The sequence below is a fragment of the Calypte anna genome, chromosome Z (genome assembly GCF_003957555.1).
Source record: "Calypte anna isolate BGI_N300 chromosome Z, bCalAnn1_v1.p, whole genome shotgun sequence".
Taxonomy (NCBI): Eukaryota; Metazoa; Chordata; class Aves; order Apodiformes; family Trochilidae; genus Calypte; species Calypte anna.
The window spans coordinates 50,544,377-50,565,918 of record NC_044274.1 but is presented as its reverse complement, the minus strand read 5'-3'; the positions used below and the strand labels follow the sequence as shown (position 1 = coordinate 50,565,918).

The following is a 21,542-nucleotide window of genomic DNA, read 5'->3' as shown; positions in this document are numbered from 1 at the left end:
ATGGGATAAAAATGTTTTGGGGTCAGAGGTTTGGGGACATGGTGAAAGAGCAAAACAAATGTTTATTTTGGTACCTCCATACATCACCCTTGATAGGCCTTATATTTTTGTACAACCTTTGTACACAGCAACTGAATAGGAACTATTCTTGACTTAGTGACTATGACACACAATGCAAAAATCTTCACCATGAATTCAAGAAATGTACAGAGACTTCTGTGGAATATTCCAAGGTAAAAAAGATAGAGATTACCTTGCTTTCAATTATATGGAAGTCTTATTTTGGTTTTCGTCTGTATAAAATATACCTCAGTATCTTGGTCTTTCCAAGTGATACATTGCAAAGAATGAACATCCTCTCCAACCCTTTTGAGTGTGAGGGGAGACGACAGGGAATTTTTTACATTAAAGCTACAGTTAATTTTGAAGTAGTTGAGTGCTGACCTGTGCACTATAATATCCTTTATGAAGCTCTGTAAGGACCTTCCTGAGTGAAATGTTCATCCTAAACTTGTGTACCAAATTTAAGGCATTTATTCTGATAATACAGGATACTCAGTCATTTTATAGGTATGCTACTGTTGCTTAATTATAATTGTCCTTTATATTTTGTTTCTGTATTACCCGTCAAATCACTCGTGTTTCAACTGTTCTGTACTGAAGGCAGTATATCTGGTGACTTAGTGCATGTCATAGTTGCACTTCAGAATTCAGAATTGCAGTAGCATTTTAAGGTAGCTGAGAGGATAGCAGTTGTAATGTATGCCCATTTTTTTACTTTGACTGCAAAAGGGCTAGAATTTTTATTTTGTAACAACCAAAGTATATATACATATTTTTAAATAAAAAGTACTAACTTTTTAATAAAAGTGACTAACTTTCGCTGCTACTTGTGTCCATCCAAGTTCTCTGTATAGAACACTGATTAAAAAACAGCTTGCTTTTAACCAAGAGAAATAAAGTAAAAAATCCTAAAATGGAGATTTATATTCCTGACTCAGAAAGTTCTGGTCACAGAGCTGACAGTGTTTCTTGACACAGAGTGCTTTACAATGTATAGAAAGTTTTTGTGATATAAGTCTGGTTTATCTGCAGAGAGTATGTAGCATAATGTGTAGATGAATTAAGGCTAACCATAGGGTTTCAGATGGGATACCAGGTGACAGTGGGTTTTATGGTTGCAGGTTTTCATCTGTAGATGACCTGTGTACTTGAAATGCAACAAATCGTGGTCTGGCTTTTTCTGCTACCTAATGAGCTACTCAGTTCACTGTGTATAATCACACCATACATAAAGTTCCTGGTTTGTTACCCATTTTAGTCTTTTTGAAAAAATAAACAAAAAACCCTAGGAACCCAGCCAGCTGGGTAGTGTGGGGTAAACCATAAAAGCCCCCAACCACCACCACCAAACTCCCAACCCATTATCTCTTTCCTAAATAGAAAAAGGGTAAAGGAAGAAGAGAGAAACAAAGAGCTGATTAAGGGATGGTATTGCTCCATTATGAATTTTTACTTTCCTTTTAAAAGCAAGAGACTGACTTAATTCAGCATCTTCCCAAGCTCTGTAATCAGTAGAAATGGCTTCATGACATCTAAGTACAGTAAATATTTTCAAATCAAAACTTACTTATAATTCAAAATTTGAATCTTTTGAATGATAAATGTAATGTTAAATTGGACAACTGTGATTACAGAACAAAGCACAGTGGAAAATCTGTCATAAAAAAACTGTTGTATTTCAGGCTTTGTGTGTTTTCTTTTTTGAAAGTAGAATGTTTCAAGTTCTGCTAATGAAATGTATGCTTACTGCAGAAATAGAAATAGGTAGATAAATACAAATACAATTGCTATCTATCCAGGTATGAGAAAGATGGGGAAAAAATCAAGTTAAATTTAAATTAGGCCACAAAATGCAGTCTTTTTTTATAAAAGTATGCAAACCTGAACAGCAGTCAGTTTCAGAAGCTAGTATACACGAAGAGAAATGTAAATATGCAAATGTAATGTGAAAACACAAGCAGCGACAAATATTGGGTCTTTTAGCTAAGAACTGAAATAATTAAAAATGCTGCGTTTAGTGAGGCAAGTTGATTTTGGTTTCAGTGGCATACACATTTCTGTAAGTGAATCAATATACAAATTGGATTTAATAATTTCTCCCCCTGCCCCTCAAGGGAGTTTGTTGTTCTCATTCAAAAAAAAATCATCTGTCTTACAGGTTGATTAAAATTAACTTTTTTGGACCCTAAAAATAGCAAAGCATAGAACACTGTCTGGAATTAAATCAAGTAACCTTGATCAAACAATTAAGTCATCCTCTATTAAATCAATATTTGCTGATGCTAATACTGGAGCTAGTTCTAGTAGTTGGAATTACAGACACTGATTTAGTGTGTTTATTACTGGTAATTAGGCTGCTGTCTTTTCCCAGTACTACTTCTCAAAGCTAGTACTTGGCTGACCTAGTACTGGCTGACCAGAAACTGGCCTAGACTGTACCTTCAGTACATGTTGTACATGCTGTTAAAGCTTCTTTATAAGGCTGAAAGCCCTCTCAAATGGTGTGATTCCATGAGAGTTGAAACAAGTTCAGCCACAGCCCAACCATTAGATCAACTGTTTTGTAGCCACAACTTAAGGCAGTTTTAGGAAAACAATTGTGGATGGTGTAAGCTAGAACAAAAGCAGGGAGACTTCTTGCTGTTGCCTTATCAGTACATTCCCTTCAGAATTTTTCTCAGAGTATTACTTCAGTGGGGCTTTTGTGAGAGTTTCAGTTTACAAAAGTTTCTTGTCACCCCAGTACCATTCTGGCTATCCTCAGCAGCACTTCTAGTAGGACACTAACTGTGACAAATTAAGAATTAATTTGCTCTGATGTGCTAACGTGACCATGCAGCTCTCTACTAGACCTTTGTTTTTTCTCTTTCACTTGTATATTCTTTGATTGTTGGGTGTGATTACTTTCTTTTCACTGTTAGATCTTTAAAAAGTTTGATGCTTATTCTTCCTTGAGGAAGGAGTTTTTCCATCATGCTCTCTAATTTGCAGTAGCATCTCAATATTTGTTTTGGTCCTGAATTAGCTGATCAGAAACTATGCCAGTATTCTCCAGATCCTGAAGGAAGTCTGGTTCAGATCTAGAATTATGTTATCCAACTATTATGTTGTCTAGTGAATATACATCATAAGGTGAGAGATGCAACAGCAAAACTGCAGTAACAACAAAAGTTTGATAATAGGACTGCAACATAAAAATCACTGTAGGGCATCAGACTAGACTACCTTAATATTCCATTTTGATCTTCAAAATTTTGTACATTACTCTTGAATCTACACTTGTTCACAAAAAGCATCCTGCTTCCAACTACAGGTCCATTATCAGGATTAAAAGATGGATTATTTTCTCTTTGAAAGGCACACCATAGGGAAAATTGCTATAACGTAAATTATGAAACTGCTATTTTTGTCTGTAACAGCCAAGCCATTACAAAAGTAAATGGAGAAAATACTCAAAGGAATACAAAACTATACGGCTAGTGTGTAATTTGGGAATTTCACTTTTCATTGTTTTATATGGAAACTAGAGTGGGAAGCAATGCATTTAAGACCTGAAATGTAGTGATCAGGAAAAAAGGCATTCTGGGATCACAGTCTGTGAACCTGAAAATGCTGTTTTGATCATTTATATGTGGTAACTTTTTTCAAAGTTACTACTAAGAAGGATGTCTATCATTATTTATCTAATTATGCAAGTGCAGTGGTGTTATTTAGTAATGATTAAGAAAGATGAAAGACCATGTGACTATAACAGCTAATACAGGTCACTTGAAAAACTATCAGAGCCTGGATCATGTTGAGGCAAATGTTGTCTTTGCAGTTACTGAGGTAACAATGTTGTCTTTGCAGTTATCTTAGTATTATTTGATTTGCCTACCTGTGACATGAGATAGCTTTCTTCTCTGTACTGCTGTCTTTATTAGTATTCATGCTAATCTATTAGGCAGCTTATTTGTTTCTGATAGGTATTTGAAATGAAGTACCAATATATAGCTTTTCCAGGATATTTTATATGGATACACCCACATAGAACCTTTACAAATATTTTTAATTTAAATTATTCTCATTAGAATCATTATACAATATAGTTTAAATCAGCATAGCTAAATTCATTATTTTTTAGATGCATTTTTTTGTAGTGGTTAAGAACCTTTTTTTGTAAAACTCTGTGATGCTGTTTCAGGGGTTTTGGCATTGTTTTGGGTATTGTCACTTTTTACTCTAATAGAACCAGACTAACACAATCACTTAATTTAATTGCAGACTGGCAAAAGAAAAAGTTATGTATGAAAAAGAAGCAAAACAGCAAGAAGAAAAGATTGAAAAAATGAAAGCTGAAGCATGTGATGAATATGGAATTAAGAAGCAGGTAAACTATACTAAAATCTTTTCTATAAAATCCTTCTTTGCTTTCATTTAATCATAGCAATTCTTATGTAAAAGAATCTCTTGTACCTTCTTCCAGACTCCTGTTCTATAATATTAGACTAAAACCTTGTCAATTATAAAAGTCATGGCAAGCATTTGTAGAAACTACTTTTACTACAGATATGTTAAGTTATAAGACTGCAGATGGATGACTTAGGACTTGGTGTCATGATGGCTGTTACTCTCTAACTCTGTATGAGGCCATCATGAACTCTCAGAAGTACCAGGAGCCTCAAAGTACATAATCTGGATGCTTTTAGGTGAGTGTGCTTGCTGGTAAGTGTAAATGTCACAGTGAAAGTGAGAATGCTTGATAATTAAAACAAAACATTTCAGTTCTTGAGTATACTAGTGCCTCTTTGGTAAAACCACAGTTCCCAAAGGCAGTGAGCAGTGGGTATGCAGCTGCTGCTAGAAGCTACGAGAGTCTGTAGTGACATTAATGACAACCAATGCGCATGCAGGCTGGTGTCACTATTGCAGTATGATTCAAGGACAGTGGCTGCAGACAGTTGGTACATGCCGTTTGGGAAGGAGGAGTTCAAGTTCCCTTCTCACTGAGAGAAGGCTTGGGCAATTTGTGTTTGTGTGGCATGTCTGTTTAACCATGGTTTCCATAGTCTTTCAATTAAATGAGTTATGTTTTAACTATAGTTTTTGTTGTGTTTTGTTCTTTTTTCCCCCCTCAAGTGTCTTCCAGATGTCTTCTCTTAAATCTTAATTGAAACTGTAAATTAAAATTATTTTCACTTGTTCCATTCATCCACTGGCCTTGTGTTATAAAACTTAATCTACTGTTTTTCCCATTTTCATTTTTAAACAATGGAAAAACTCAAATATAACAATAAATGAAAAGAGGACGGGAGAAAGCCCCTTTAGAACAAGCTAAACCAACTTCTTCAGGAAGTTCAGATTTCAGTTCATATGTATATGTCCTGTCTGGCTTTCATTATGCCATGATGTCACAGTTTAATGCTGGGCCAGCAATTAACCAAATGACAGATGCTCTCTATTAATCCCCCTCCCCTCCCTGATAAGGAAAGGAGAGAGAATAAAGGAGAGACACTTATGGGTTGGAAACTAAAATACACCACCCTAATGAAACGGTAAAGATAAAAAGGAAAAAATATTAAATATATACAAAATTATTAAATATATACAAATAGACAGAAAAAGCTGTATCACATTCCTCTTCCCTCTCCCCCAGCAATGCTTAAATCACCACTGAGGCTGCAGGGCAGCCCTGGGAAAGTCCAGGCTGGACTCCTGGAGTCGGCAGCAGTCGGGAGCTGGAGGCAGGAACACACAGATTCAGGCTGGCAGGGATCAGGACCACAGGCAGATGAATGGACGGAATCCTCCCAGAATGCTGAAGCAAACAGGGACAGGTGAAGGGCAAAGAGGAAGGGCTTGACCCCTGTGATCCCTCGAAGTTATACCAAGTATGACACATATGGAATGGAATACTCTGGTCGATTTTTGTCATTTGTCTTATCTGCTCCTCCCTAAAGGAGGGCTGCAGGTATGACCTCTTTACTCCATTTATCTTTCTAAGCATGTATTTTCTAGAACTGAGCAATGGTCTTGTTTCTGCACACCGTTCTCTAGCTGTAACTGTAAACATTAGTACTGGAAGCAGAGACTGACTGAAAAACTTGCTGTTAATTTCAGCAAGTACAGTAATTTAGGAGAGAGTTAGCAGAAAACAAAATTATAAGGCGGAAAATTAGCTCTATCCTGGCCCAAACCAGGACATGTGGGGAAGAAATAGAGAATTTGTATACAAATAAAGAATTGTATTTATGGAGCTGATCTGCCTTATGCCTCACCACAGATGACCAAGACTCTTAAGATCCTACAAAACAGTAGTCTTTCTGAAGATCTGCTGGTGCTAACAAGAACTAATGAATGCAATTCTCATTTTTAGTGTCCTCCATTCATCAGATTATTTGTCTGCACTGTGGTATTTCTGCAGTGATCTGCAAGATACCATGAAAGTCAAAACCAGCAGAGGCTGTGAACTTCTACTGCGAAATGAAATGTTACACACTACTTGAAGGTATCCTCAGAGACCAATGACAAAAGCCTTCGCAGAGAACAGTCTTGATTCATTCAGAAATTCCCACACACTTTGAAAGCAATCAGTGCTGCCAATGACATCTTCACTCCTTGTTCTTTGAGTGCACTTTGCATTCTGGAAGCTGCTAATATTTTAGATTATGAAGAGCTGGAGGCTCAGAATGAATGCGCACACTACACTTTTCATAGGATCAAATCTGTTACTCTAAATAAAATTATGTAATAGTGGGAGTTTGCTCAGAGCCATATTTTGGATAGAAGTAATACTTCAAGACATCCTTTAGAAAATTATCTGAGTTACATATTTTAAGATTACTTTCAGTAAATAATTCTTCATCTGAATAACTGCATTTATTTTAAAATATGATTGTAATTTTTACTTCGGTAATGAAAATTTACATCCAAGGGATTGGAATTAATTCAATTGTTTGAGACTAGAAGAATAATTTAAAATATTATTTTAGTTGAGGTATTATCAAAACCAGATATGTATATACAAATCAATCCAGAGTTGAAGGAGGGTTGCTTAAAAAGCCTAAAAACATTACTTGGGTTTTAATGTTCTCATTCTTATTTAGCTTTCTAGTTCTTACTCTGCAGTAGAACACATGGTTTAAAACTACAGAAGTGACTATAGAAAATACTACTTTTTAATTAATACTACTGCTCCTACAGCATACGTGAGCTTTAGGGTGTATCTGGTCTATAAGGAGGGATCAGTCACTTTGCAGAACAATAGAGTTTGACACAGTATTTTTCTCTTAAGTCCCTATTCATTGGGACAGCTTGTTGTTCCTGTGAACTCAAGTGATCTCTAACTGAGGCAGTGACCAACAGGGGTGGTTGGCATTTGTTAGATACTAGCCTTCACCTACACTGTCTAGACTTACTTAATGAGGAACAGATTCAATATTCAAGAAACAAAAGGACTGTTTCCTGGCAGTGCTACTATACACTGACCAAGGCTGTAATTTGAAGACCCTGCTGTAGGTGGGAGAAGACTCCTATGGTAACCCAGGATACTTCCCTTCTTCACATGTGGATATGTGGAGCTCCCAGCATGTTTCATCTCATCGTCATGGTAACCCAGGTAGTTGACTTCCCCCTTCATCTGCCCCTGAGTTTGCACAGTACCAGTGTGACAACAGCACCTGCAGTACCTCATCAAGTTCACTAGTGACCAAAGAGCCACTGGTCACAAATGACTGAGGGACATTGCTTATGTGTATGTTGATCAGTGCAAGTCTTACTATCCACCCGATCAAGTCCCCATTTTGATTTTCACCAGTATCCCAAGGCTCCCACCATGGTAACACTGTGCTTCCAATAAAACCAGTTTTCACACACCAAGTGTCACACTTCACCCCTGTGAGGATCCACACCTGCTTTTCCCATGTAACACCCATGTATTACTGTTGTCCTCAGTGCAGGTTCTATTTCTATTTCTGTCTCAGTTAATGTACTTCAGCTGAATCTGAGCTGGGCAAGAACTTCTTGTGGTAGGTTGTAGATCAGAGGGCAAGAATTTCTGGCATTATGGTGCTAGTTAATCCATCACTTATAGCTTATTATAATGTTGAAAATCACTCTACTGTAATCTGGGGTTTTTTGTCCACAAAAGACAGGTAAGAAATGTAAAATTTAGGGGAAAGTTTTTAAAAATTTGAGCAAAATTGACAGAAAAAACATAATAAATGAAGAGCAATATTTGAAAAAAAGGCTATGAAAGAAATTTTATCTCAGAATCACACTACCTTCAACTATGAGACTTGCTGGAAAAACTATTATTAAGAACTTTTAAATAAAATACTAAATTGAAAATACTATTGAAACCATATATAAACAGCTGGTTTATACAAAGTTTAATATTTTTCCTAATTTCTACAAACTTGATAAAATACTTTTGACATATTCCAGTAGATGTATATTCTGCATGAAGTTTCTGTAGAGAGTCACTAAGAACCCCTAGTAGTGCAGTTGTTCCTCTGTGTGGGTTTTTTCATAATGAAGCACATTTAATGATTTTCAGTATATCAGGACTTTACACAGAGCTTCATAATACTTTGTAATAGAAAGTTTTCACAGTGTAATAACTCATGAGTGCGGACTAATGACAGGAATGAGCAGTTTTCTGCATTTCTATGACTGTTGATGTGTCTTGTAATAAACATCCTTACCTGGCTAATGCTTTTGACTTGAAGCTTGTAAATGTAGGAAAAGCCTGAGGTATCCTCATTTCCTCTTAGTGGAATTGAAGATACATTCTAGAAGTTTTTGTAGCTGTCAACAGTTTTATTGTTAAATGAAAAATGTCCATTTTTTAAAAAGTTACCCTATAGTTCTAAATTACTTCTTAAGTAATTACATTCCCAGATGAAGTAAAGATCTGATAGACTTAACAAATAATTTAGTATCTCTGTGTGCTGAAGAATTCATCAGGGTACTTAAAGTACATCTTGCTAGTACACAGTTTTTTACAAGCATTGGTGAATACAGCAGTATTTCTGCTTTGTTGAGTGAAAGGTAGAATATCTCCCGAGAGAGCCAAAAGAAATAAATTGGAAAACAATGTACACTTTTTGGAAGGTTAAGTGCTGCTAATAGTGCTGAAAGGAACATTGTAATGCTTTGTAACTTTTTCGTTTTTAAATGTCTGCAGAGCCCCAAAACTCCAGTTTGCTGAGTGTGCTTTTTACATTTCTAGCTCTTTCCAGAGCCCAACCTGATTGGTTTGAAAAGTCTTCTTACCAGTTCTTCTTAACAGTCAAATACAGTAAGTCTCACTTCAGCCTGATTAGCTTCATAATTTTTTACTACCTCCTGGCCCTTGATTAATAATCAATCAAAATAGATAGCCCTTGATTAATAATCTGAATTCTAGCTGTAGTTGCTTAGGTAAAGAGGCAGTGGAAATGCTGAGGAAGAGTTTAATGCTCCTCCTTTTGGACAGGAGCCTTAACAAGCACAGTTCATTTTCTTAAAATCTAGCAACTTCTAATTCTCTGTACCAAGTACAAAACATTCCTAACATATAATTAGTGTTAAAATAGTTTACAAACTTTGGTCTTCTTGACTAATCTGCTTTCTGAGAGACCAATGACAAAAAATCGTTAGTGTCATCTTCCTTCTACCCTTCTGTTTTCCAAAGGCTGTTTTCCTTTTTATCTAGGCAGGTGGATTCCAGACTTAATTGTGAAGATTAAAGGCACTTATGCAGGATTTAGCATAAATTAGTATGGTAGAAAAGACCTTCTACCAATGAGGGATCTGATTAATTTCTTCTTCAGCTGGCCTCATTTTTCCTGTACTCTAGAGGGAAGAAGAGTCTGGACTAGACTTTTCTGCCTACTGTCTATCTAGGGAATGTCCCAATGTCTGTTCTGCCTCCAGTTTTACCGCAAATATTTCCCCAGATATTTCAGGACCATAAAACAGGGGACTCATCACAAACCTTCAAGCTTGTTCTAAGACATCTCCTAACCAGCCTGCTACCTTTTAGCAAAGCATGCATTACATTAAGCATGGATTCAGGATCTGTATATTATCTTAACAAACATAAATATGCAGCAGCAGGAAAAAAAAAACAAAGCAAACCAAAACCAAGCCCTCTCAACCTCTTCCCAAAGCTTAACCCCTCCTCCACAAAAAGTGTGAGAGGAGGGTAAAGAGAAAATCTGGTTGGTTGTTCTAACAAGGTTGAGCAATTCTTATTGGGAAAACAAGCCATTCTTTTGTCAGTGTTTTCTTAATGCCACTCCCAAAGAAACCTCTTTCTTCAGATGAATACCACTTCTGATTTGTTTACAAGGTGAGGTTTGTACTTGCATCAGCATCAATCTATTCAGTTAGAATTTTAAGTTGCTGGAAGAAATGTGCTGCAGGGTTACTAAATAATATTTTGTAATAGATTATTCCATTATAATGCTCTAAATGAATTTTAAAGAAGCAATATCTGTTATTTATGATACAGAATATTTAAAACTTTTTTCAGGGGAGGACATGGAGTTTTGCTTCTGTCCTCTCAAAAGTAGAAACATTTTTTATCTTCAAGTCATGTGATATTCTCCAACAATCCACTGCTGATGATAACGAAGGAAACCTGACAGTTGTATGCTAGTGGAAAACAGCCAGTGCCAAAAAGACCAAAGAAAACTTCCTGCTTTTTCTGTTGTAAAGTGATCTGCTTTAGAAGAAAACAGGATTAGCCCTCACCTAGAAGTACTGCAGAGAAAGCTCATTACAGTTACTGAGGTATTAGATCTATAGAGTTTTCTCCTACTCTGGCTTTGTTGCTACAAATGTTAGGAATTTTGTTGTTGCTTCATGGCCATTTCAGTTTTGAAACACTCTAGCTCTATAGAAACAAATGTTCTCCAATTCTTTAATGCAAGCTTCTCTGCCTGGTCCTTTGGAGGTATCAGTGTATCCACAACAGACTGTTGTGTGCTCTTGTGTCCTCTATTTGTGGATAGCTCAGGCTTTTGCTTTGTGAAAATCAAACAAGCTGCTTCAAAGGAAACAGAAGCAATAAAACTTGGTTTCCTACAGGTTTTGTGTGTTTGATTCATCTTAATGCCCTGTCTCCTCTTGAGTTCCTCCCTTATTTATGCCCAGCTTTCTCCTACCTCACTTCTGCTGTCCTACTCCCTATGTCCCTGCGCCACCATCCTGGCCTAACACCTTGTATCTGTGTATTCCCTGGTAACTAGTGAGGTGAGATGAATACCAGGCTGTAGATTTAAGTTACAAATATGTTGATTAGCCAGCCTTTAGCCTGACCTTACTATGACTGTTTACTTCATGCTATTATCTCTCTGTTAGAAGCATTATTAATTTTGGAACTGTTGCTGTCCGTGATACTTAAGAGATGGCCTTCAATTAGATATGGTTGTAGTTAATCAATGTATTTAAAGTGTTTCACAAATTTTCTGATGAAAAGTAGTTCAAACCAGTAGCACTTTGCATAGTAAACTGAATTTTTTTCGTGTCTTTACTTTCTCTTCCAACCCTCTTTGAGTAGATCCATCTGTGCAACAGTCAAAGGGCAAATGATTATCAGACAATATTTAAAAGCATGTGTGTGTAAGTAACTGGTACATACATGACTCACATTTATCATGCCTTTTTAAATCTATCATCTGTAGTGTTTTGAACATCACTCCTTTCATATAAAACAATACTGTTATTCTACCCTGTGACCCTGTAGTTTATTAGGTGGTTCTTCAAAGATCAAGGAAAAACAGCAATATGGGGGTTTTCTTGTTTTCAAATAATTTATGGCTCTGCATATCTCTAAATCTCTTGGTTAGCTGTGGTCAGCAGAAAAAAAAAAAAAAACCCAGTAACAAACTGCTTTCATCTTTTTTAAGCTGGTAAAACTGTTTTCCCCATTATACAATACATGTCAGGCTGAAAAAAATTGCTTCCTGTTGCAGAATTAATTGGTACTGACATGCAGAGTAATACTTTCTTGTATTTTTGAATTACTAAAAATTTGTTTCCATGTAAGTGCTGGTGTAGACCTAAAAAGTAAAGAATGCTTCACGTGAGCAGCTCTGATATGATCTGCTTAAAGTTGAAATAATAGCTTTGAACTTTCATTGTGGGATTGGCTAAAAATCAGAGTTGCTTATGTTTAAAGGTTAGTATTAAAAGGCACTACCTCCTCATCTGTCTCTCAGAGCTGTGTGTGTCCCTTGGGCTTATTCGGAGTGTGTGAACCCTTGTTGTCTGAATTTGGTTATGATGTCCTTCCACTTAAGCAAGTGGTAGGTGGATCTGTATGTTTTCATCTGTTCAGCTTTACCTGTCACTGCAATCTGGAATTATGAAAAACAGGTTGAAGGTTGAAGGCTACTGCTAGTGTATTATGCACACCAGTTCTTTGACATCTGATCCAATTTACAAAAGTCCACATTGCATTTAGTAAACAGGCCATATACAACCCAACAGTTAGAGCTCCATCACATCTCAGGAAACTCTTTCGAAAGATGACAGACATCTGCTCCCTTAGTAGAAATACCTTCAATCCTGAAAGATGATGGACTAGAAATGTGGCAGGCTTAAGAGATTCATTTAACTTGCTTTTTCAGTACACTAAGGGAAAGGGGATGTGGTCCTCACCATAGCCACAATAGCTCTTTTGTCTTAACACTGTTCTTAGGTGCACTTCAGTTACTCCATTTTTTAAATGCTTCTGTTTGGCATTGTAATTCACAGAAACCTTGAAGATATTTATGGGTCTTTGCTAAGTTAGATCAATTTCATCTAGTAACTTCCTCTGTGACCTGCTTAATAACTTAAACACCTTAGAAGTTCATTTGGAAATTTTGACAGAATTTGTATAGAATTTAGAGAGCATACACTTTAAAAAATTCAGTCCTAAAGGTTATTTAATTATGGAAGCTTTTAACTTTGCATTATTGTATATATCTGTAACAGTAAATGGTCTATCTGGGATTATCAGTAGGAGCAGAAAAACATTTTACAATGAAATTATCAAAGTTTGCATAGATAGGTAGGTATTCAGCTAGTAATACTGGTTCCACAAAACTCCTGTTCTAGTTTGTAACTCTTTTTGTATTGAATATAGTTCCAGGATTTATCATCCTTCTATTTTTTATTTATTATTGCATAACTGCAGGCATATGTAGTTAAAACTCAGGTACACCTTGGGATCTCAGTCAAATTCTGTTTTGAACAGAGTGATTGAAGTAGTTTTGCTCTTTTCTTACAGCAGCCAGGACTACAGCTTACAGCTTCTAGATCTAGATCTATATGCCTTCCTGAATTGCTTATGGAGTGGCATACATCAAATAAGTTATTACTTTTCATATAATCCACCAGCTTTACAATACACAACTATTTAGCAATACTGGCCCAAGAAAGTAATTACTGGATAGTCTGTCAATATTCCTTATAGGACAAATTTTTACTACATAAAACATCTTATGCAGTTTATCATGCACCTCATTTTGGAAGTTACAGACGTATGTTTATTTATTCACTGCTGAAAGTGTAATACACAGAGTTCTTAGTCTTATTTTTAATGCAGTCCAACACTGAATGCTTAAAAGTGAGAATACTGATGAGAAATTAAGTTTTGGGGTGCTTAACTGTTTTAAAAAAATGTATTTGTTGCTCATCTTTGCTTCATTAAAGTAGACTAGTAGACTAGAAAGAAAACAAGAAAATAACATTTTTAAAGCTTTTTTCACAAAAATGGCCACAGTGATAATGCTTAAAGCCACAGTGATAATGTCTGGCTTCATAAGGCTTTCCTGTATACATAAATACATTCTTAGATACAGTTTATCTTCCCTTTTCAGTGACCATGTAGTACAACAGCATTAATGCTGTAAACAGAACATAGGAATGACAGAATGAAGTGACCCATTTCAAGGGAATGCCTTCAGTTGCAGGTTAAACTAAATGCAGGACAGGTTTCATATTTAAATCTCTTAACAGATTTTTATTTCTAAATAGATTTAAGTTTGCATACCATTTCTACTCAGTAGCTGGATTTCAGATCCAGAAATGTTCCATGAAATAAATGTTTCCTTGTTTAAATCTAAGGTTGTTTTCTGTAGGAGGAGGAAGGATGTTCAGATTCAGTGGGGTGCCAGTTTAGTAATTTTGTTCAAAGTGCATGGTGAGAATAATCTTTCTCCTAAAATGAAGCACAAGGATAAGTAATAACTTTTTTATGCATGATAAGCATCAAAAATATGAGCCTGCTGGTCTTTGCTTTTCATTTTTCTTTACTTTTGTCTTTCAGTCAGAGCCTCCTGCAGTGTGCACACAATGTGATCAATAACTCAATAACTTTTTTCATGCAGTAATTATCTCTATGTGGTATTATCTGAACACTGTTTTTCTTTATTACCCAAAAGATGCAGGAGATATTTATATAACCAGCTGATCCCATTTTGGATGAAGCTGCTTCACAACAGCAGGAGAAAGTTTGTTTTAAATAGCCTTTTTAACAAATACTGTATGGGAAGCTTACCAGGTGTACTTTTTTCTATGGGAAAAATTATTCTAAATACTCTTTTGCACTTACTACTTTCATTAAGCACAAAGTAAATAGAAGTGTCCTGTAGATTAGCAGAGTTTTAAGGAATTATGCTAAATGAGTGTCTTCTAATAAAAAAGTCTATTCGGAAAATAGGTTCCACTGTTCTAAAGTTCTTAAATGATGACTGAATTAGTGATTTTTCAGAGTAGACTTATCTTTTAAAATAATGGTCCTATCTGGAATACATTCTAATCTCAGTGGCTTCTGATTTTCACAGATCGAGATCTTACAAGAGTCAAGAATGATGATTCCAGACTGTCAGCGCAGATTAGAAGCTGCACATGCAGATCTTACTCAAATACTAGTAAGTATAGCACCATAACCCCCTGACCAAGAAGAGCTGCTGTTGCTTGGACAAACAGGCTTTTCTGCAGTGCAACTTCAGCATTATAGAACTGGATTGAAAAATTTCTTTTTATAGGTCCCAAGGCTAGCATCCTGTAACATACCAGTATTTCACTTTAGATAACTATCTATAATGCCATGTATACCCAACATAAACTTAAATATTGAACTGCTAGAATGGACTCTGAATTTTTGTGCTAGTTGTGATGAGAAAAAATTATCACCTGCTTTAGGTAGCTATCTAGTGTAGGTATACCATAGCCTTGCAGTTAACTGAAATAGTTAAAATACTTTGCTTACAACTTTTATTATGCTATGGACAAGAAAATAGACAGCTGAGAACTTGCCAGGTACTGCTTTATGTTTTATTCGACAGTTGAGCACTAGTGTCACCATTTCATTTAAGAGATTAATACCTGCAGGATTAAGTAGTATCTTGTGCTAATAAATTCACTGAAACTATTCTAAGTCTGGAATTTATCATGCTTATTTTAAAAGGTGCCTTTCACCAAGAATTTGGGTACACATGTATATGCTACTTTGAGACTAAAATTACATACTCTAAATTAAGCCTCAGACATATTTCATGGCTAAAATGCAAATCCCTGGTCAAAGGAAAACTTGGTGTGTCTTATCCTCAGACAGTATAACTTTACTGTTTTAAAAAAATAAATGCTCAATACCTGGCAGAACTTAGAGCCCTTCTGTAATTCAGTTAAATACATAGTTCACTGGTTTAGATTTCAGTGGCGTGCATAAGCGGTGGTATTGATACCTACAGTGTATACAAACTCTGGTTTCAGTTACTGTTTCAGTTACTGGTTCCAGTTATGCTGTCCTTGGTTTCAAGTATTTAACAGAATAAAATAAAGGTATGCATAGGTCAAATCTTCTTACATATGACAGACATTACCCTGGACCTTAAGTAGGACAAAATAAATTACCTGTGCTTTGAGTCATGTAGAACCAGTGTTTTCAGTACTGATTTATCCCTTGTTTCACTGAATCACAGAATGTTTTGAGATGGAAGGGACCTTTGCAGTTCATCTAGTCCAACCCCCCGCAGTGAGCAGAGGCATTTTGAACAGGATCAGATTGCTCAGAGCTTTGTCCAGCCTGGCACTGAATATTTATTTATGGGGATGGGGCATCTACTACCTCTCTAGGAAACCTGTTCCAGTGTTTCACCATGCTCGTCTTAAAACATTTCTCCCTTATCTGTGACCTGAGTCTACCTCTTACAGTTTAAAACTATTACCCCTTGTCCTGTCGCAATAGGACCTACAAAAATGTATGTCCCCATCCTTCTTATAAGCTCCCGTAGAGTACTGAAAGGCCACAATGAAGTCTCCCCGGAGCCTCCTCTATGCTAAAGCCGCCTCTATGCTGAGCGTCAAGTTACTCAGCCTGTCTTCATAGCAGAACTGTTCCATCTCTGATCATCTTCATGGCCCTCCTTTGGATCCGTTCCAACAAGTCCATGTCTTTCTTAATACTAAGGAATCCCAGAGCTGGATGCAGTAATCCAAAGGGAGTCTCACCAAAGCAGAGTAGAGGGGGAGAATCTCCTCCCTCAGCCTGCTGGCTACACTTCTTTTGACATGGCCCAAGATAGAGTTTGCTTTCTGGGCTGTATCCAGCTTGTTATCCACCAATAGTCCTAAATCCTTCTCAGGGATGCTCTCAAACCCTTCACAGAATCACAGAATGTCAGGGGTTGGAATGCATCTCTGAAGATCATCAAGTCCAACCTCCCTGCCAGAGCAGGACCAAAACTAGGGCAGGTCACTCAGATATGCATCCAGATAGGTCTTGAACGCTCCAGAGAAGACTCCACAACCTCTCAGAAGCCTGTTCCAGGGCTCTGTAACCCTTACTGTGAAGAAATTCTTCCTCATGTTGAGGTGGAACTTCCTGTACTCTATCATGAATCCACTGCCCCTTGTCCTGTCTCAGGGCACAAGTGAGAAGAGGCTGTCCCATCCTTCTTGATGCCCAACCCTTCTATACTTATATACATTTACTAGACCCCCTCTCAGTCTTCTTTCCAGATTAAAAAGCCCCAGATCTCTCAGCCTCTCTTCATAAAGGCAGGTGTTCCAGTCCCTTTATCATCCTCATAGCCCTACATTGTACTCTCTCTAGTAAATCCCTGTCCCTCTTGAACTAGAGCCTAGAAGTAAATGCAATATTCTATCTGCCCTCTCACTAGGGCAGAGTAGAGGGGGTGGAGAACCTCCCTTGACCTGCTGGACATGCTCTTCTTAATGCTTCTCAGGATACCATTGGTCTTCTTGGCCACACTGCTCTCCCATGGATAACTTGCCCACCAGGACTCCAAGGCCCTTCTCCATGGGGCTCCTCTCTAGCAGATCACCCCCTAACCTGTACAGGTGCATTTTAGCATGTGCAGGACTCTACACTTGTTCTTGTTGAACCCCATTAGGTTACTCTCAGCCCATCTCTCCAGGCTGTCCAAATCTTGCTAAATGCTCACACAGTCTTTAGGTGACTCAGCCACCACTCCCAGCTTTGTGTCATCAGCAAACTTGCTGAGAAGACACTCTGTCCCATCAGCAAGGTCATTGATAAAAATGCTGAACAGGACTGGACCCAGCACTGATCCCTGGGGAACTCCACTAGTCACAGGGCTCCAGCTGGACTCCACACCACTGATCACCACTCTTTGGGCTCGATTGTGCAGCCAGTTCTTCATCCATCTCACTGTCCATTCTTCTATCTCACATTTCCTGAGCTTGCTCACAGGATGTTATGGGAGACTGTGTCAAAAGCCTTGGTAAGGTCAAGGCAGACTGCATCCACTGCTCTTCCTCCATCTACCCATTCACTCACAACATCATAGAAGGCTACTGGATTAGTCAAGCATGCTTTCCCTTTGGTAAATCCATGCTGACTGCTCCTGATAACTTTCTTCTCTTCCATGTGCTTCGAGATGACCTCCAGAACCAGCCACTCCATCGTTTTTCCAGGGGTGGAGGTTGAGCTGTAATTGCCTGTATCTTCCTTCTATGTCTTTTTTGAAGAGTGGAGTGACACTGGCTTTGCTACAGTCCTCAGGCACCTCTCCTATTTGCCATGATCTCTCAAAAAAGATGGAGAGTGGTGGGGTGATAACAGGCAGCTCTATCAGCTCTATTGGGTGTGTCCCATCAGGGCCCATGGACTTGTGTATATTCAATTTACGTAACTGATCTCTCACCCAGTTCTCATTGACTAGTGGAGAGTCTTCCCTCCTCTAGGCTTTTTCTCTTATGTCCAGGGTCTGGAGTTCCCAAGGCTTGGTCCTAGGAGTAAAGACTGAAGGAAAGAAGGCATTCAGCAACTCTGCCTTCTCCGCATCCTCTGTTATCAGGGCTCCCACCTCATTCAGCAGTGGGCCCACATTTTCCCTGTTCTTCCTTTTACTGCTGATATATTTGAAGATGCTCTTCTTATTTCCTTTTAATTCCTTTGCCAGTTTTAGTTCTAAGAGGGATCTGGCCTTTCTTGTTGCCTTCCTAAATACTCTTGACAGCATCCCTATAGTTCTCCTAAATGAGAAGTCCCTTCTTCTTCTGTGATCTGTAAATTTCCTTCTTCCCACAACACTTTTTTCAGAAGCTCCTTGCTGATCCATAGAGGTCTCTTACCACCTCTACCCAATTTTTTACTCAAAGGAATGCACCTATCTTGGGCTTGAAGGAAGTGGTATTAAAAAACTGACAAACTTTCTCAGGCTCCCTTTCCTTCCAGACTTAGCCCATGGGATTCCTGCAAGTGGATCTGTAAAAATACAAAATTAGCCCTGCAGAACTCCAAGGTTGTAGTCCTACTTACTGCCCTTCTTCTTCTTTGTAAAATACTAAACTCCACCATGTCATGACCACTGTCACAAAGGCTGTTCTCAAGAGAGATTGATGGTGAAGACTGAGGTCAAGTATCTCAGAGCCTGTTCCTCATCTGTTGTTACCAATTTTTTTCATAGTTGCCTTCTTAAATTTAATCCCATCACAATTATTTTCAAACTACTAAAAAAATTTGTTTTTGATTCCAGGAGAATGAAAAAGAATTGGAAGAAGCTGAAGAGTATAAAGAAGCACGTTCCATACTGGAGTCAGTGAAGCTGGAAGCCTAGAAGTTTTTCAGTACTCTCTTTATATTCAATTTAGCACTGGGTCCATTCCACACTTTCATTTGACTACGGCTCTATTACTATCATTAACTTGCTAAGGTTCCCTTTATGCAAACTGGCCTTTCTTTAACCGCACGATGCATTAAATAAAGGATGTTCTGAAACATGTATTCCAAATGTTATTAATAATAGCTAATATACAGTACTTAATCAAACAGTTCAGGCTAAGAAACAAAGTTTAGCTTTGTAAGGAATGTGAGGAACCAATAAATATGTGGGGATGAAACAATCATAAAATGTTTTGGATTGGAAGGCACTGTAAAGATTCATGGGATTCCAGGCCCCCTGCCCTGTAACAACCTGTACTGAAAGAGGAGTTAAATGTAAATGACCCCTCAAAGTCACCAGTCTTTTTCCTATGAGGCAATTTATCTGTAATTTAATCTGACCTTATAGCAACCTTACAATATCTGAAGGGAGCCTACAAGAAAGCTACGAAAGGCTTCCTATGTGGGTGTGTAGTGAGCAGACAAGGGGAAATGGTTTAAAACTTGAGGAGAGGAGATATAGGTTAGACATTAGGAAGAAATTCTTTCTTGTGAGGGTGGTAAGATGTTGGAACAGGTTGCCCTTGGAAGTTGTGGTTAATCCCTCCCTGGAAATGTTGAAGGCCAGGTTGGATGGGGCCTTGAGCAACCTGGTGTAGCAGAAGGTGCCCCTGCCCAGGCAGGGGGGTTGGGACTAGATGAACTTTAAGGCCCATTCCAACCCCAGCCATTCTTAATCTTCCTGGAACACCAATTAAAACATTATGTACAAATGCTGTCATTCCTTTGAGAACAGCTTCTCTAAATGGCAGACAGGAAACTATTGTTGAACAAGAAAGCTTTTTACATTCGTTTTTGTAGCTTGAAAGTGCTCTGGCATGTTCCTTAGAGGCAACATAAAGCACACTGTATCTTTTGTGTGGTGCTATACTGAATACTCTTAATAAAGTTTTTTGCTAATTTGCCAGAGTTTGGGTAAACTTCAGTTTAAGTACTTCTGGTTTTGTACCTTGAACACATTGAGAACACTAAGTCTGCTTCTCCATCACTTCTAAGTACTGCTCTGACAGATTATCAACACCACAAGATTTCTGATTGACTGCAGAATGACCTACTTTTGAAGTGGCCCTGGATTTGTACTATATGGTGCTAAGATGGTGCTGAAAAACCTGTGGCACTACTGTGGTTTCATAAAAGTACACACATGCCTTCTTACCAGCACTGTGTCCTAGACATGTAAATCCCAAACAGGCACTTCCTGGCTCACAGCACAAATGAATTGCTATTGAGAACATCTGTGTTAGTAAAGATTTCAGCCAGCTTCTTCTATGGACCTTCACCAGAAAATGTAACTGGAGTGGACAAAGCAGACTGCATGTCTTACCAGATCAACTACAGTCAGTATAACAATAACTGTGCTTGTGGCCATTGAGTGGAATATGGTGAAAAAATTTGGCTGAGAAAGAGGAGAGAGATGTGGGCAGGTGTCACATCTGATGGATAAAGCAGAATTTTTAAAATAATTAAATAAATAAATACTTTTCAGAAGAAAGAATATATCATTCTGAAAAACAAAACCACAGAAAATTACGTGCAGTTCCTGAGCACCAAAAAAGGCAGATCAGCATGAAAGCCACACACAGGCGTGACCTATAGTGGCTAAGGGAAAGTAGCTTTGTGATATGACTAAAGTTGCCTTTTAGAGTTAAAGGCACATGGAACACAGTAACAATCACACAAACCAAACTCCAGGAGAATGTTTGTTGGTACAATAGCTTCTAGACTTGGAGTAGTTTCTCATGTTTGCGTAATACTTCTCTGTCCAAGATATTTTCTAGCTCTTTCTGCATCATGAACCAAGATGATACTCTCCCCAACCATTTCTTCCCTCTTACTAACATCTCCAAAAGATTGAGCATGTCCTGTTCTATAGAAAATAGCCTGCCTTACTGATGAAAATCAAGGTATGTTTACACCTTTAGTCTCTTACTTGACAGGATGCCAAGACATCTCTTATAAACAATATTAGAAAGTTTGGACGAGATGATCCTTGGCCCTTGATTCCGAAGACTCACTATATCTGACATACAACATCAGAACAAACTTGGCACCTTTACCTGGAAACTTATATTTCCTAAGCACTCAGTTATACTGTGTAATCAAAACTGAAAGTAATGTGGAAACCCTGTCCTCTTAACTTAAATTCCTTCTTTCACTTGAAAAATTTCCTCAACACTTGGGTCATTTCACATAACAACCTAGTTTACAGGCCAGTTGTTTTTGCTTTGTTACTGGAAATGTTTAATTAATAAAAAGCATTTTCTTGCCAGACAATAATGTCTCAAGGCCACGGTAAGTTTCTTGTATTCAT

At 37.7% G+C, this 21,542-nt stretch overlaps 1 protein-coding gene across 1 annotated transcript in view; it reads left to right on the top strand.

The window, feature by feature from the left end:
* TBCA (tubulin folding cofactor A) overlaps positions 1-20,133 on the top strand; it is a 36,049-nt gene extending 15,916 nt beyond the window's left edge. The window contains exons 2-4 of the mRNA XM_030467869.1: positions 4,327-4,432; positions 14,865-14,951; positions 19,047-20,133. Coding sequence (XP_030323729.1) covers positions 4,327-4,432; positions 14,865-14,951; positions 19,047-19,127 — 274 coding nt within the window. The 3' untranslated portion in view covers positions 19,128-20,133. The remainder of the gene's footprint in view (positions 1-4,326; positions 4,433-14,864; positions 14,952-19,046) is intronic.
* Positions 20,134-21,542: the final 1,409 nt, after the last annotated feature.